General features: G+C 34.4%; 1 protein-coding gene across 4 annotated transcripts in view; it reads right to left on the bottom strand.

The window, feature by feature from the left end:
- BTBD10 (BTB domain containing 10) overlaps positions 1–15,273 on the bottom strand; it is a 74,551-nt gene that overhangs the window by 39,740 nt on the left and 19,538 nt on the right. Inside the window, exon 1 of one of the 4 annotated variants that reach the window (XM_046014845.1) lies at positions 10,392–10,700. The exons of the other annotated variants lie outside the window; for them this stretch is intronic. Within the exon in view, the coding sequence (XP_045870801.1) occupies positions 10,392–10,516 (125 nt within the window). The 5' untranslated portion in view covers positions 10,517–10,700. Of the gene's footprint in view, positions 1–10,391; positions 10,701–15,273 lie in introns of those variants that run through there. 4 annotated transcript variants of the gene reach the window in all.

Genomic DNA, 15,273 nt, shown 5'->3' with positions numbered 1-15,273 from the left:
GTGGGGGAAAAGGGTGTGATTCTAAAGAGACAGCATGGGGGCGTCTGCCTGTGGTGATGGCAGCAGTTCTGTATCCTGACGGTGGAGGTAGTTATACAAATCTATATATTTGATAAAATATCAAAGAATATATGCCAGAAAAAAAAAGTTCATATAAAAACTGATGTTTATAGTTTAGTTACAGTATTTTATATTGTACCAATGTCAATCTCCTTGTTTGCTAATGTACTACACTTATGTGAGATGTTACTACTGAGGGAAGCTGGATGAAGGGATGAAGAGTACCCATGAACTCATTGCACAATTTTCGCAATTTCTTGTAAATCTAAAACTATTCCAGGGGCGCCTGGGAGGCTCAGTGGGTTAAAGCCTCTGCCTTCGGCTCAGGTCATGGATTCAGGATCCTGGGATCGAGCCCCACATCGGGCTCTCTGCTCCGCGGGGAGCCTGCTTCCTCCTCTCTCTCTGCCTGCCTCTCTGCCTAGTTGTGATTTCTCTGTCAAATAAATATTAAAAAAAAAAAACTATTTCATGATAAGTTTAATAAACATAAAAATAGCAATAGGCAATTAGAGACCAAAAAAAGCAAAACTGTAATTAATAATCTCAGGGATCTGAAAAGATTATTTCTATAACAATAGGAGAGGGATATTGTTTTTAAAAAGAGAATGAGGGGCGCCTGGGTGGCTCAGTGGTTTAAGCCTCTGACTTCGGCTTGGGTCATGGTCTCAGGGTCCTGAGATCGAGCCCCACATGAGCAGGGAGCCTGCTTCCCCTTCTCTCTCTGCCTGCCTTTCTGCCTACTTGTTATCTCTGTCAAATAAATAAATAAAATCTTAAAAAAATAAAAAGAATGAGAGTTCTTAGAAATTCAAAACACAATCACAGAAGCTTTTAAAGGTTACCAAAGGACTGATAGATAAAATTGGGAATAAAAGACAGACAAAGAATAGAAAATAAGAGAGAAAGAATGAGAAAATTAGAAAAATAATGAACAAGGTCAGCATTCAAATAATGTATGTTCATAGAGAACAGAGAAAATAAAGAGAAATTATACATGAAAAATTTCCAGAAGTAACTGATTTTAGTAAGCACTGCTGCTATCAGACACTAGTTGTAACAAAAACACAAAAGTAAAGTATCTACAAAATGAATCGTATTCACATATATAGTAACCTTACGTAGAATACACATGGTACAACCTTATGTGGTAGCACTTTCCTAGTTTGAGGAATTATATTACTTATCTTTAAACACTTCTAGCAACTAATATACTAACCAGGCGTACCTTATTAATATTTTTTGAATTTAGCTGAGTTTCAGGGTATATATAATATCTAAGCATTTTCCCCTTCATCAAAGGTATATTCCTCATCAAACACTACTGTGTGTGTGTGTGTGTGTGTGTGTGTGTGTGTGTACAGAGATATGGAGCTTTACAAATTTAAAGGTGTTTTAAACTTTAATTGAGGTTTTAAGACCTACTTTTTCTTTTTCCTTTTTTTTTTTAAGGTTTTATTATTTATTTGAGAGAGAACAAAAGCAAAAGAGATCACAGAGGGAGAGGAAGAAGCAGACGCACTGAGCAGGGAGCCCAACGTGGGGCTTGATCCCAGGACCCTAGGATAATGACCTGAGCTGAAGGCAGAAGCTTAACCAACTGAGAGCCACCCAGGTGCCCCAAGACCTACATTTTCTTAAAAATGAGGTCAGCATCCTTGTAAATTTTGCATTAGATATTCCTAACCATTAGTCTGTCCTTAAAAAGGCAATATTTTAAATTCCTATTTTTATTTTTATTTTATTTTTATTTTATTTTATAGAAAATTAAGCCATTTTTATTCGTATAAGTATCATATCTTATGTTTTCGTTTTTTTAAGACTTATAAATGATTTCATATTAATATATTGTTAAACATTTAATTTTCATATGTCTTTTATAAGCATATTTAAGGTGTTAAGAGATGCAAAACCATGGCTCATGGACCACATGCAACACATTACTTGCTTTTGTAAATAAAGCTTTATTAAAACACAACTATGCCCATTCGCTTATACATTGTTTATGGCTGTTTTCACTCTATAATAGCAAAACTGAGTTGTTGGAACAGAGACTGTATAGTCCACAGAGCCAAAAATATTTACTATTCAACCCTTTACAGAAAATGTTTCCCATTCCTATGTTAAGTGTAAATAACTGTCATGATATAAGAAATATTATCAAATTCTAAATCTATTTTCAAAAGATATAATACAAATTTCATCTTTTCGTCAACCAACCTTTCCATAAGCTTTTAGTTCTGCTTAATACATGATCAGTTCCCCCCAAGGAACAAGGGCTAATTACTGAAAAGGGCAGTTCTCAACTGAGGACTGAACTATGCTCTCAAAAGTATGTGGTTTGATCCATTTTTTCTTTAGAAATATTTTAAATGATACTTAAATCCCAGATTTCCCCCACTAAAGACAACCATAGCAAGAAATATAGTCTTAATACTATAGTCCTAAATCCTACTATCTTTTTCTTCTCCTTAAAAATCCATTGTCAGGGCGCCTGGGTGGCTCAGTGGGTTGAGCCGCTGCCTTCGGCTCAGGTCGTGATCTCAGGGTCCTGGGATCGAGTCCCGCGTCGGGCTCTCTGCTCAGCGGGGAGCCTGCTTCCCTCTCTCTCTCTCTGCCTGCCTCTCTATCTACTTGTAATCTCTCTCTGTCAAATAAATAAATAAAATCTTAAAAAAAAAAAAAATCCATTGTCAGATATGTCCGCAACTGAAGTAAGGTAGAGGCAGTAGCAACAGCAAGAAAGTTTAATAGAAAAAAGAACCTTGGGTGGCTCAGTTGGTTAAGCAACTCCCTTCCGCTCAGGTCATGATTCCGGCGTCCTGGGATCGAGTCCCACATCCGGCTCCTTGCTCGGCAGGGAGCCTGCTTCTCCCTCTGCCTCTGCCTGCGACTCTGTCTGCCTGTGCTCACTCTCGCTCCTCTCTCCCTCTGACAAATAAAAAAGAAAGAAAGAAAAGAAAAGAAAAAAGAACCCTTGTACACTGTTGGTGGGAATGTAAATTGGTGCAGCCACTGTGGAAAACACAGTGAGGTTCCTCAAAAAATTAAAAATATAATTACCCTATGATCCAGTTATTCCACTACTGGGTATTTACCCAAAGAAAATGAAAACAATAATTCAAAAAGATATATGCACCACTATGTTTACTGCAGTATTATTTACAATAGCCATGATAAGGAAGCAACACAAGCGTCCACTGATAGGTGAATGGATAAAGATGTGGTGTGTGTGTGTGGGTGTGTGTGTGGTGTACACATATATATGGTGTACACACACGTACATACATATATACAATGGAATATTACTCAGCCATAAAAAAGAATGAAATCTTGCTATTTGCATCAACATGGATGGACCTAGAGGGTATAATCCTAAGTGAAATAGTTATTCAGAGAAAGACAAATACCATATGATTTCACTCTTGTGCAGAATTTAAGAAATAAAACAAACAAAAATTAAAAAGAGACAAAAAAAATCCCACTCTTAAATACAGAAAACAAACTGGTGGTTGCCAGAGGGGAGATGGGTAGGGGGAATAGGAGAAATAGATAAAGTAGAGTATGTTGATGAGCAATGATTTATATATAGAATTGTTCAATCATTAGCTCGTAAACCTGAAACTAATATAATATTGTATGTTAATTATACTTAAATTTTAAAAAAAAGTTCCATATACTGTTGCAATGACCACTCTAAGAGCATCTTTTCTGTGAAGTCAAATGAAAACCAAGATACTAAAAATTCTGAGAGAAAAGTACCCCTTAAGGGCAAAGATTTAATGTTTTACTACCAGGGTAAAGTTTTCCCAAATGATAAAAACTAATTTCATGCAAACAGCAAAGGAACTGAAGGTTTCTTTAACTTTCAAAATGTCTATTACTTTGCTTCTAGCTTTTGAACTTTTTTAACAAAATGAAAATGTTGGTAGGAAAGCACCTCTCCAAACTGAGGAGTCTCTGAATTGACGTTGGAATACCTAAATGTTATACTGCTAATTTTTTCAGTTCTAAAAAATAGCTAGTTATAATTCATCAACAGGTATCAGGTGTTTACAACAAGCATACAATGACAATTAAACCCTATAATAACTAAAAGTACTCTTACCCTACTATCCATTATCCTAAAAATTTGTTTTAACATGCATTCAGTCTACCAAATATTCACTGAACACAAATCATAGGCTATTTACTATTCTAGTCCTGCTGTGCCCTCAAAATTAATACAATCTAGGGAAGAAAATCACAGAATATAGACAAATAAATACATTAAATATTATATGGTGATAAGTTCTATGAGAAAAAATGAAGCAGGGTAAAAAGGACAGAGGCTCATTTGGGGGTACAAGTTTCTATCTTTCATAGAGTGGTCAAGTAGGGACTGTCTGAGAAGATATCTGACCAAAGATCTAAGGAAAAGAAAAACAGAAATATGAGAATATATGCATAAGACCCTATGGCAAGAGTAAATCTTTGGCTTTTTCATGGCATTCAAGAAGGCCAGGATAGCTGAAGCAAAGAAAGCAAGACAATGTTAAAAGATGAGCTCAGGGACGCCTAGGTAGTGCAATCAGTTTAAGCATCCACCTTAGTTTAGGCTCAGGTTGTGATCTCAGTTCATGGGATTGAGCCCCCATCAGGCTCTGTGCTCAGTATGGAGTGTACTTATTCCTCTCCCTTTGCCCCCTGGCCCCTGATCGCACACCCTTTCTAAAATAAACAAACAAATCTTAAAAATAAGAAAAAAAAAAAAAAAAGATGAGCTCAGAGAAACAAGACTAGGACCAGATTATGAAGGGCCTTAAAAGAATGTTTAAGGATTTTTGCAGGGCTCCTGGCTGGCTGTCAGTTAAGCATCTGCCTTCAGCTCACGTCATGATCTTGGGGTCCCGGATGGAGATCCACGTTGGGCTTCCTGCTCAGTGGGGAGTCTGCTATTCTCACTCCCTCTTATCCTCTCCCTCACTCGTGTGCACTCACACTCTCTCAAATAAATAAATAAAATCTTTTTTAAAAGATGAAATATAAAAAAAAAGACTAGATAGATAGATAAAGGGTTTTTGCTTTTGATCTGAGTGATATGGGTACCAGTGAAGTGTAAGTTACATAATCTAACTTTATTAGATCAAGTGGAAGATAAGGATACAAATGTAGAATAAAATGACCAATTCAGAGGCTACTGCAAATAATTCAGGTGAGAGCTAAAAGTGACTTGGCCCAGAGTTGTAGCAGTGCACATGGCAAAGAGTGGATGGGACTATACTTTTTGAAGAATAAGACTTTTTGAAATTTCAGAGATTAAATGTAGGAGGTGAGAGAGCAGTGTCAAGGATGACTATTATTTTGGTCTGAGCAACTAAAAGAATTGAAGTTCCATTTACCACATGAGAATGAGAGTGGGAAGATTAAGTTTGGAAAGTGTAGGTATATCTTAGACATTGTAAAGACGTTTATTCAACGTCCAAATGCAGATACCAAATAAGGAGTGAGACACATAAATCTAAAGTTCAGGGGAAAGGTCCAGGTTAGAGATAAAAATTTGGGAATTGGAAATCACTATACACTTAACAGTCTTAAGCAATTCCCTACCATAGAAAATTATAAGGTAGTTTTAAAATATAGCTAACCACCAGGGGTGCCTGAGTAGCTCAGTCGGTTGAGCGTCGGGACTCTTGATTTTTTTTTTTTTTTTAAAGATTTTATTTATTTATTTGACAGAGAGAGATCACAAGTAGGCAGAGAGGCAGGCAGAGAGAGAGGAGAAAGCAGGCTCCCTGCGGAGCAGAGAGCCCGATGCGGGGCCCGATCCCAGGACCCTGAGATCATGACCTGAGCCGAAGGCAGCGGCTTAATCCACTGAGCCACCCAGGCGCCCCGGGACTCTTGATTTAGGCTCAGGTCATGATCTTGTGATTGTGGGATCAAGCCCCTTGTCAGGCTCTGCACTCAGCACAGAGTCTGCTTGCGATTCCCTCTCTCCCTCACCCTCTAGCCCTGACACATGTTCTAAAATAATGAACAAATCTTAAAATATATATATATATATATATATACACAGACACATAATATGCATACATAAACATTATATTAACTATTATATATTATATGTATAATATAATATTAACTGCACAGATCTAAATTAATGGTCAGATGTATTTTGTTTCTACTGATTAGTCATTTATTCAACAAATATTTACTGAGTACTTTGTGCAAGTTGCTGTTCATGATTGAGAATAATATTATAATGCATACATAATCATGTACATTTAAATATGCTTCAAAAAATTGTTTTACTTTTAAAAACCTTTTGGGGGAACAGGTGGTGGGTAATGGGGAGGGCACGTTTTGCATGGAGCACTGGGTGTTGTGCAAAAAGAATGAATACTGTTACACTGGAAAAATAAATAAAATGAGAAAAAAAAAAGCAGGAAAAAAAAGGTTTTATTTATTACATGTGTGTTTTATATATAAAATACATGTATGTTATATGTTTTACATATGTATAATAAAAGTATATAGGAATTTCAAAAAAAAAAAAAAAACCTTTTGGAGCATCTATCCTCATTACTAATGGGGGGAAATAAACCAGTGGGGGGAAAAATATGAGGTACAAATACAAGATTTAGTTTTAGAAATGTTTATATCAAATTGTCAATATTTTAACGAACTGGTTTCACAAAACATGTTTCCAGAGAAATTGCAATCCAACAGTCCCTTGTATTTCCAAATGGCCTTTTGAAAACACAAACTGACTTATTTCATTAAATTCCCTCCTCCATGCTCATACTAAAATTTTAAGCAATAAAACAAAATTAAAAATCTAAACTACTCTGCTAAACTAAATTAGATTGATAAAATTAGTATCAGAAGCCCTTTACTGATCATTCAATATACCTACGTATCCCAAGAAATACTATACAAACACGAAATCTAAGTTTTGTGGAGGGAAGCATCTCCAGCTTCCCACAACACTACTAGATACTAGTAGTACTCCTTCCTCCCAGTCATTACCAAAAATGTCCTCAGACATTGCCAAAGCCCACTGAGGGGCAAAAATCACACCTCTAGTTGAGAACTGCTGCCCTAGTTCTACCTTCTAGGGCCAAATGACAGTAATAAAAACAACACTAAGATCTGAACATTTAATACATGCCAGGTACAGCTCTGAGAACTTTACATACATTTTCATTTAATCCTCAAAACTGTCCCCATTTGAGAAAAATAGAAGCTTAGAGCCTAAGGAACTCTCCTAAAGTCAGGTAACAAATTAAATGGCAGGTTTGAGATGTGAACTAAGCAGTTCAATTTCAGAGCTCATGCTTTCAACCTCAAACAAGTCTGACTCAAACCAACTACAGTGTCATTTCCAAAAGGGTGACTCTTCACATATTTGAAGATGCGTCTTATGAGATTCCTTAGTATCAATCAGAGCTGCCCCCAAGACTCTCATCGGTTCCTTAAGGTTTCCAACTTCTTCATATTCTTCCTTCAAATATACACAGAACTAAAGACAATAATACTCTGGTGTACAGTAGGGTGGCTCTAGCCTTCTTTTCCACAAAAAAATTGTGATTTTTTTTTTTTTTTTTAGCAGGGAGGGTGGGTGAGAAAATGTTAATGATGGCAGCCATATTATACTTTTGTTTTGTATCAAATTTATTGCCAAAAAACATGCCCAAATCTCTTCCATGTGTGATATTATAAAGCCATGCTAACTTAATGCATATTAGTGTTTTTCAGGCCTTATGCAAACCTCCCCCCCCCAAAAAATTATTTAAATTTAGTCTAACAATACAAACTCAGGTCATTTTGGATCATTTAATTTATCATTTCCTATCCTTCTTTCTTCACTGTCCCCTATACATTTGATAATTTGCCTTCTTCAGATATACAATGAGACAAAGCAAAGAAAAAAGTCACCTTCCAAGATCGATAATCTTTGGGTAGGGTGATTCAAAATCAAAATTGTGTTGATTAACACAAATGACTTATAGTTAACTCATTTTTCCCTTCACTATACCCCCAAGAATATAAAAACAGACTTTACCAAAAACTAAGCTTAAGTCCAAATACATTATATTGCTACTAGTCTACCAACTGCATCAGAAAATTACTCTCAGTCTATTTTTAGCAAACCCATTCTGGATCATTTTTAACCCATTTTTCTTCAAGTTAGTCATAAACTACCCTTTTCATTTTTTGTTCTAAAATCTACTTTTCTCAAAATCAGACCTAGAATCCTCCATCTTTTAGTACTTCTAGTGTTCTCCCAAAATCTTTAGAAATTACAAATAATACCAATAACTTAAAATTTTATAGGCAGTTCCTTTTATAAATTTAAGATATTTCAACTGACCCAGAGGATAACTAGATGCATTCTTCATCACTATACCCCTGTTGATTTTTATGTCCTTCGTAGCAATGCTTGCTTTGTTATTATTGGTGGTGGTGGTGGTTTGCTCTTTCCCTTTAACAAAGAAGCTTCTAAATAAGAGCTGAGGAATTTTTTTTTTCCTCTTTCATTGTCAGGCATTATTATTACACTCTCCTTGATTACCTTTTTAAATGTAATATAAGATACACTTTTGGTTGGTCTCAGCATTTTTTAAAAGTCTCAGCTCATTGTTTTCCTAATTGTTATAAAGATTTCTTTTCTATACTTTATTATTATGGCAATCCTAGCTATTTGCTTTGTTTTAAAAGTAGTGCATATCTTTCAAAAGTTTATTGTGTAGTCACACTAAGGATCTTTGTCTGTCAGAAAAATATCAAAATTACATTTTTACTTAACTCCCTAAAGCAGTCTTCCTTTTTTTAGAGAAATTTATCCTGTGGAATCATGCTGATCTTTTCTCTAATCAAAAATTAGGAAAACTCAAATTGATAAATTATAAAATATATATACATAAAACACAGTTCTTAAGAATTATGCTATATAAGACTATTTCATGACATAGAGGATGTTCATGATTAAGTGTAAAAAAAATGGGTTATATAACAGTACATACAGTGGTAATATTTCAAAACCACCTTTAAACATATATGTGATTTTATATTTTTATACATACACAAAAAATAGGTTATATCCAAAAATAGTTAAGGTATGATCAAAAGAAAAATGTTTTAACATATTTTTGTTTTTTTCTATGTGCTTTCTGTATTTATCAAATTCATATAATGAGTATGTATCACTTTTACAATAACACAGGCATTATTATTTTAAAAGAACCAGCAAAACCAGAAACAAATATCAAGTATAAAGACAAAAAGGTTAAGCTTGAGATTTCTGCTTTTATAACTCTATTACTAAAAGAAGTTTAGGAAAACATTTCTGGATACCGAACCACAAAAAAAAGCCAATATAAGATATCACTTGCTAGCCTAAACATATAAATAAGTTGTGACAACCATCAAGATGACCATTCAAACTTCTAGAAATTAAATGGAGGCAATCATAAGAACTTCCTGTCATTTCAAGGAAAGGCTCTTATTAACTATTTAAAAACATTAAAAATAATTTTAAAATGTATATCCCCCCAAATCCCTATAAAATGAAGCATCAGTAGGACAGGAATAATGAAGACAAAAGAAAAAATTACTCTTAAGTGTTTAACACTGAGCTAAAATTTCTAAATAAAGTAAGCAATGTCACCTGTTAAGATTTAAAATTTCATAGCAAAAACAATTTATTTAGAAATTCTCTCTGGTTGCAAATGATTTTGCAATAACCCAAAAACTTATCTGATTTACTCTCTAGTTCAAGGGCAACATCTAGATCATCTATTCAGAGTCTATGTTCTAAGAGACTAGAAAAAAAGTCATGTTAACCAGTTAAAATTTATCATTCAAATATATTCAATTCTGTAAAATACTACTGTATATAAGTGGTCCAGCTAACCGTTAATTCATTCAAAAATAAAAATACATTTATCCCCTTCTTTAGAAAATTATTTCAACTATTCCATTTGTCTATCTTGAATTTAATTTTCAAATATATTAAAAATATTTTACATTAGTCTTTCCTTGAATTGTTTATAATATTCACAAAAAGCAATACCAAACATAATGCATTCTCCCAAGTTACATGAAGAATCTAAGACTTAAAACAAAATAAGAAACAAAGCATCAAACCCATGAAAACAATAGAAACACACTCCATTTACTTTAAATAACTGGCCATTAAGCCGATAATCAAGACATATGATCTTTTTCATCCAGAAAAGTAAATGATCATAATGAAACAAAGGCCAAACATCTTTCTCAATCTCTCTCATATTCAAAGATGTATAGAATTATAACCCAGTGATATCATGTAATAAATGAATACACACCTTACTTTAGTATATGCCAAGGTAGACACACAAAAACAAGAAAAAAATTCTGAAATCAGAGTATAAAGGGACTCTGCTTTTTCAAACAATGCAGCACTGAAAGCCAGGTCAGCATCCTTGGGCATTACTAGGAAACTTTAGCACATCTGATATTTCCATCATCTTCAAGATTCCTCTGAACAATCAGAAAATTTCCCAGTCTCCCCACTACGTCCCCTGTCATAGACTTCTCTAGCTTTCCTCCCTCTACTGTGGAATAATGCTATTGCGGTTATTTAGGCTGCAAATGTTCAGAGATACAACCCCCTCTATATATTAATTCAGTTCATTTTCTCACAGACACTGACTCAGCCGTGGGTTGTGCAGCACTGACGTTTCTAACCAAACAGCATCGTGTGAGCTGTGATCATCCCATTTCTCCATCTCTGTGCAGTGATTGGATATTGTAATTGATAGACAGGCTGAAGAAAACTCGGGAGATGAGGGCTTGGTGATATGTAGCTATGTTGCCAAATGCCATCTGTAATGCTAATTCTAGCTGTGCCAGCTTGCCAGGTTTTAGAAAACTAGGATGCAGCTAACTTTCTTTTTTCCTTTTGATATTTTACTGTGTACCCATTCTGGGAAGTAAAGCTTCTCTTTAAAACCAAAGAAAAAATATTGTATTTTATGAATCCACTCAAGAACTATTCGTTAAAGCAACCAAACTTTTCTATTTCTAAACTACTGCTGGGACTACGAAGTGACTTAAAAAAGGAAACTGTAAAGCTCAATCTTCACGCAGTCTCAGAAGAAAGGAGCATGCGTACTTGTATGTGGGAATGAAACCTTGCGGCAAAGTCTGATATTGAATGTATGATGCGTTTATCTTTAGTAACCTGAGCAGACTGCAGATCTGAGTTTTAGTTATATTCAACCCAATTCAAACATTCAGGAGCTTTTAAGCATACTGTCAACTTAGCCATTTTAATGTTAGTTGTACAGAAAAGGTGCTTTCTTTTTCCCTCTTTAAGTAGCAAAAAAACTCTCATAATTTGTAATTTAAAGTTGTTGCAATTCAAGCCAAACACACTTCAACTGAAATGATATTTAACCTCTCAGCAAGCTACACACTCCTGTATACAAGTATTAACTATACAACTACTCAGAAAGAAACAAAGTTCAGTAATTTTTTTAACTAATTTATTTGTATGCACTTGTTTAAGCCATAAGAAACACAGGCATCCTGAAGTCCATCCATGTTAAGATTAACTTCCTTGTCTTTTATATCACAGTGCTATACATATCAAGTCTACATTTAAAATAAAATTCAAAAAAGTACCTTAAAGTTTATTAGATTGAAATGAAACCATAAGGCAAAGCCTCAATGGTAAGCTGTACACATATATAGTAAGTCTTATCACTTATAGAATTCAGGAAATTTATTTTTATCCTTGCTAGTAAGGAAAAGTAGAAGAAAAAAAAATAAAAGAAAAAAAAATCTAAAAATGCAGGCAATTCCAAAATGTGAATAGAAAATATAAATTTATACAAGACTTTTAAAAATTATGCACAAAAACTGAACCAATAAAATACGCTTATTTCTTTACTGCTGAAGACTAAATGTCTGTGTCCTCCCAAAATTCACAGACTGAAATGTATTCCCCAATGTGATGGTATTTAGAAGTGAGGAGGTAATTAAGTCTTGAGGGCAAAGCCCTCATGAACTGGATTAGTACTTTTTAAAAAAGACCCCAGAGAGATTCATAGCCCCTTTTACCATGTGAAGACACAGCAAGCCCTTACCAGGTATCAAATGTGCCAGCATCTTGAGCTTGGACTCTCGAGCCTCCAGAACCATGAGAAATAAATTTGTTTATAAACCACCCAATCTATGGTACTCTGTTATAGCAGCCTAAACAGACTGAGACATTTGATTTTTATAAATTTAAATCCCCAACACTGTTTGAGGTGGCATTGTGCTCACCTACATGTCTTAGCCTCTAAGACCCAGAGAGGACCATACGACATAATTCTAGCCATTGATTTATAACCAGATGCCTGCTGGAAATTTCTGAGAAATTTAATTCCCTACGATAAATGAAACCCCTTTCCCACTGTCCCCTTCACCCTTCTACCTCATTCTCATCTGGAAGGTAGACATGATGTCTGGAGCTACAGTAAATTATATTGTGACCATGTGAAAAGAAGAAAATCAGGAATTTTTGATCCCAACAAACTTAAGCCACTAAATCCACATGAGGAATTGCCTATCTGTGAACTTACATAATAAAATAAATCTCTAACTTAAGCCAGTGTTTTGTCTAGCTTTCTTTTGCTCAAATATCCCTAAAAATATACAAGATTAAAAAAAAAAAAAAAAAAGGATGAGAGTGGATAGAAGCCCAGATGAAACACAACTAACCATGAGTTGAAAACAACTTGAAGCTAAGAGAAGAGTACAGAGGGATTTATTATACCTGTTTTCTCTATATGTATTTAAAATGTACCATAATAAGTTACTGAAAATGTTAAAAATAAAAAGAATGAGAAACTTGTTTATAAATTTTAGGTTTACCAGGGTGCCTGGTGGCTCAGTTGGTCCTGGGATCAAGTCCCACACTGGGCTCCCAGCTCCATGGGGAGTCTGCTTCTCCCTCTTACCTTCTCCCCTCTCATGCTCTCTCACTCTCTCTCAAATAAATAAAATTTTTGAAAAAGAGGTTAAATAAATAAATTTTAAATTTGCCATTGAGAAACTGGATGGTCTTGGGCAAGTTTATTAACCTCGGTTTTTTTGTTTTTTGTTTTTTTTCATTTGTCAATTGGGGAAACTAATACTATTCATAGAGTTCCACATTCAAATCTAATCAAGGTTATCTCCAGAAAGTCCCTGGCAGGAATGTCCAATCTACCTAATCTTTCAAGGATTTTTTCAAGTCTCATTATCACTCAGTTGATACTTATTCCTTCTTTGAACTTCCTTCTAATTTTACTACAACTCACTACCACAGTTTGGTGCTCTATTGTCCTCTAATTGTTCCATATGTGGATTTTAAGCATTCCATGATGGTACCCTGACAAACTTCTGAATCTCTACTGAACTGAGTGCAGTACCCAATCATACTTGCTGGTTGTTAGTTTTTAAAACTTCCCAATTATTTTAATATCAACTCAAAGAATGCCATTTTTAAAAAGTCAAATTGCTTATATTTTTAAAGTATCCTCAAAAGTATTCTTATGAACTAGAGGTCTCTAAAAATAAGTTATTTTCCCTTGGGCAGAATTTCCATGAATGAGGTTAAAATAAGCTCAAAGGGGACGCTGGGTGGCTCAGTTAAACATCTGCCTTCAGCTCAGGTCATGATCCCAGGATTCTGGGATCCGATACCCACGGGAGTCGGGGGGGGGGGGTCCTCTGCTCAGCAGGGAGCCTGCTTCTCCCTCTCCCTCCTCCTCCCAGTCCCCCTGTTTGTACTCTCTCTCTCTGCGTGTCAAATAAATAAAATCTTAAAAGAATAATCAGTTCAAAAGATTTCATGGTCTTTCCATCTTTTCATTAAAAACAAATAACGTATTGGTATTTATTTTCTATTTCTCTTTAATATTTTTCATTTAAACAACCAATATTGCTGCAGTCTACCTGAGAAGAGCATCAAAAAGTTACTGATGTTATAGGTATCAAGAAGAGCTATGATGTTTGCTATTTTTGAAATAAAACACCAGGAATGAAAAAGTACTAGTAGTTTTCCTCACTGATGCATTTACCTTTTATAAAGCAAACAACAGCTTATTTTCACCTTTTATCTCTTCATATATAATGCAGTACTGAACATTAGCAGAAAAATATTAAGAACTAGGAAGGATAACATAGAATTCACCTGGAAAAACGTATACAACATAGCAGATAAAAATATCCCACACTTAATGAGAAAAAACGAAATAATTATCCATATAATAATATAATAATTATCCATATAATAAGCAGGATAGAGAAAAAGTACTAGAGCACCAGTTGAAGCACACACACATATATACACACCACGCCCCCCAAAATGAAAAAAATAAACCAAAAAGCACTCATATCATTGGTGTGCACTTATAAATTAGTGAGTCAACTTAACTTTTCCACTCTAGACCTCTCCACGTTAAAAGTCCACAATAAAGATAGACATCTTGTCAGGAGACTTAAAGAGTACCAGTTACTCATACCTTCTAGTTACAGCATATAGTCAAAGAGTACTTGAGTTACTTCTTAAAACTTACAAAAAGGATTTCAGTATCACAGAATGGTTTTAATTTTTTTAAGAAAACTGTTAACAGTTATCAGTGATTATGACAATTTTACATTCAAGAAAGTCGAATGTTTGATATTATTCTGTAAGTAAATATTTATAAAGCACAAAACTATGAAAACATGCTTACATACCTGTAATGTGTGAGGTTTATGAGCTGCCAATTAACACCTTAAAATATCAAATCATAAAGTATTCTAAATGAGGTATTTCTCATTAAGTCACACAGTACAAAATGAAAGCTTTACATATAATATACAAATGGGCAGAAATTTTTGAGATGAATTTCATTTAATGCATCAAACTTCAAATGAACCAGAAGAGTCATTGCAGAAAGAATGATTTTCCCATTAGTATCGGGATGACAACATAATATGACATAGCCTGTAAATTATGTATACTCTATACACACAGTGTATTTAAGCACAAAATAAATTCTGATTAGAGAGTTTTAAATAGAGAGAACTAACCTGTCTTGCCAGAGCTCATAATCAAATTAATTATAGCACTTATTCATGGGGTCAACTAAGGAGATTTTAACATTATTTAGAAAGAGAAACAAAACTTCAAATAAATACAAATATAAGAAGATTAAAAAGAAATGTTTC

The sequence above is a fragment of the Meles meles genome, chromosome 8 (genome assembly GCF_922984935.1).
Source record: "Meles meles chromosome 8, mMelMel3.1 paternal haplotype, whole genome shotgun sequence".
Taxonomy (NCBI): domain Eukaryota; kingdom Metazoa; phylum Chordata; class Mammalia; order Carnivora; family Mustelidae; genus Meles; species Meles meles.
The sequence above is the reverse complement of the archived record's forward strand: the minus strand, read 5'-3'. Positions and strand labels throughout refer to the sequence as shown.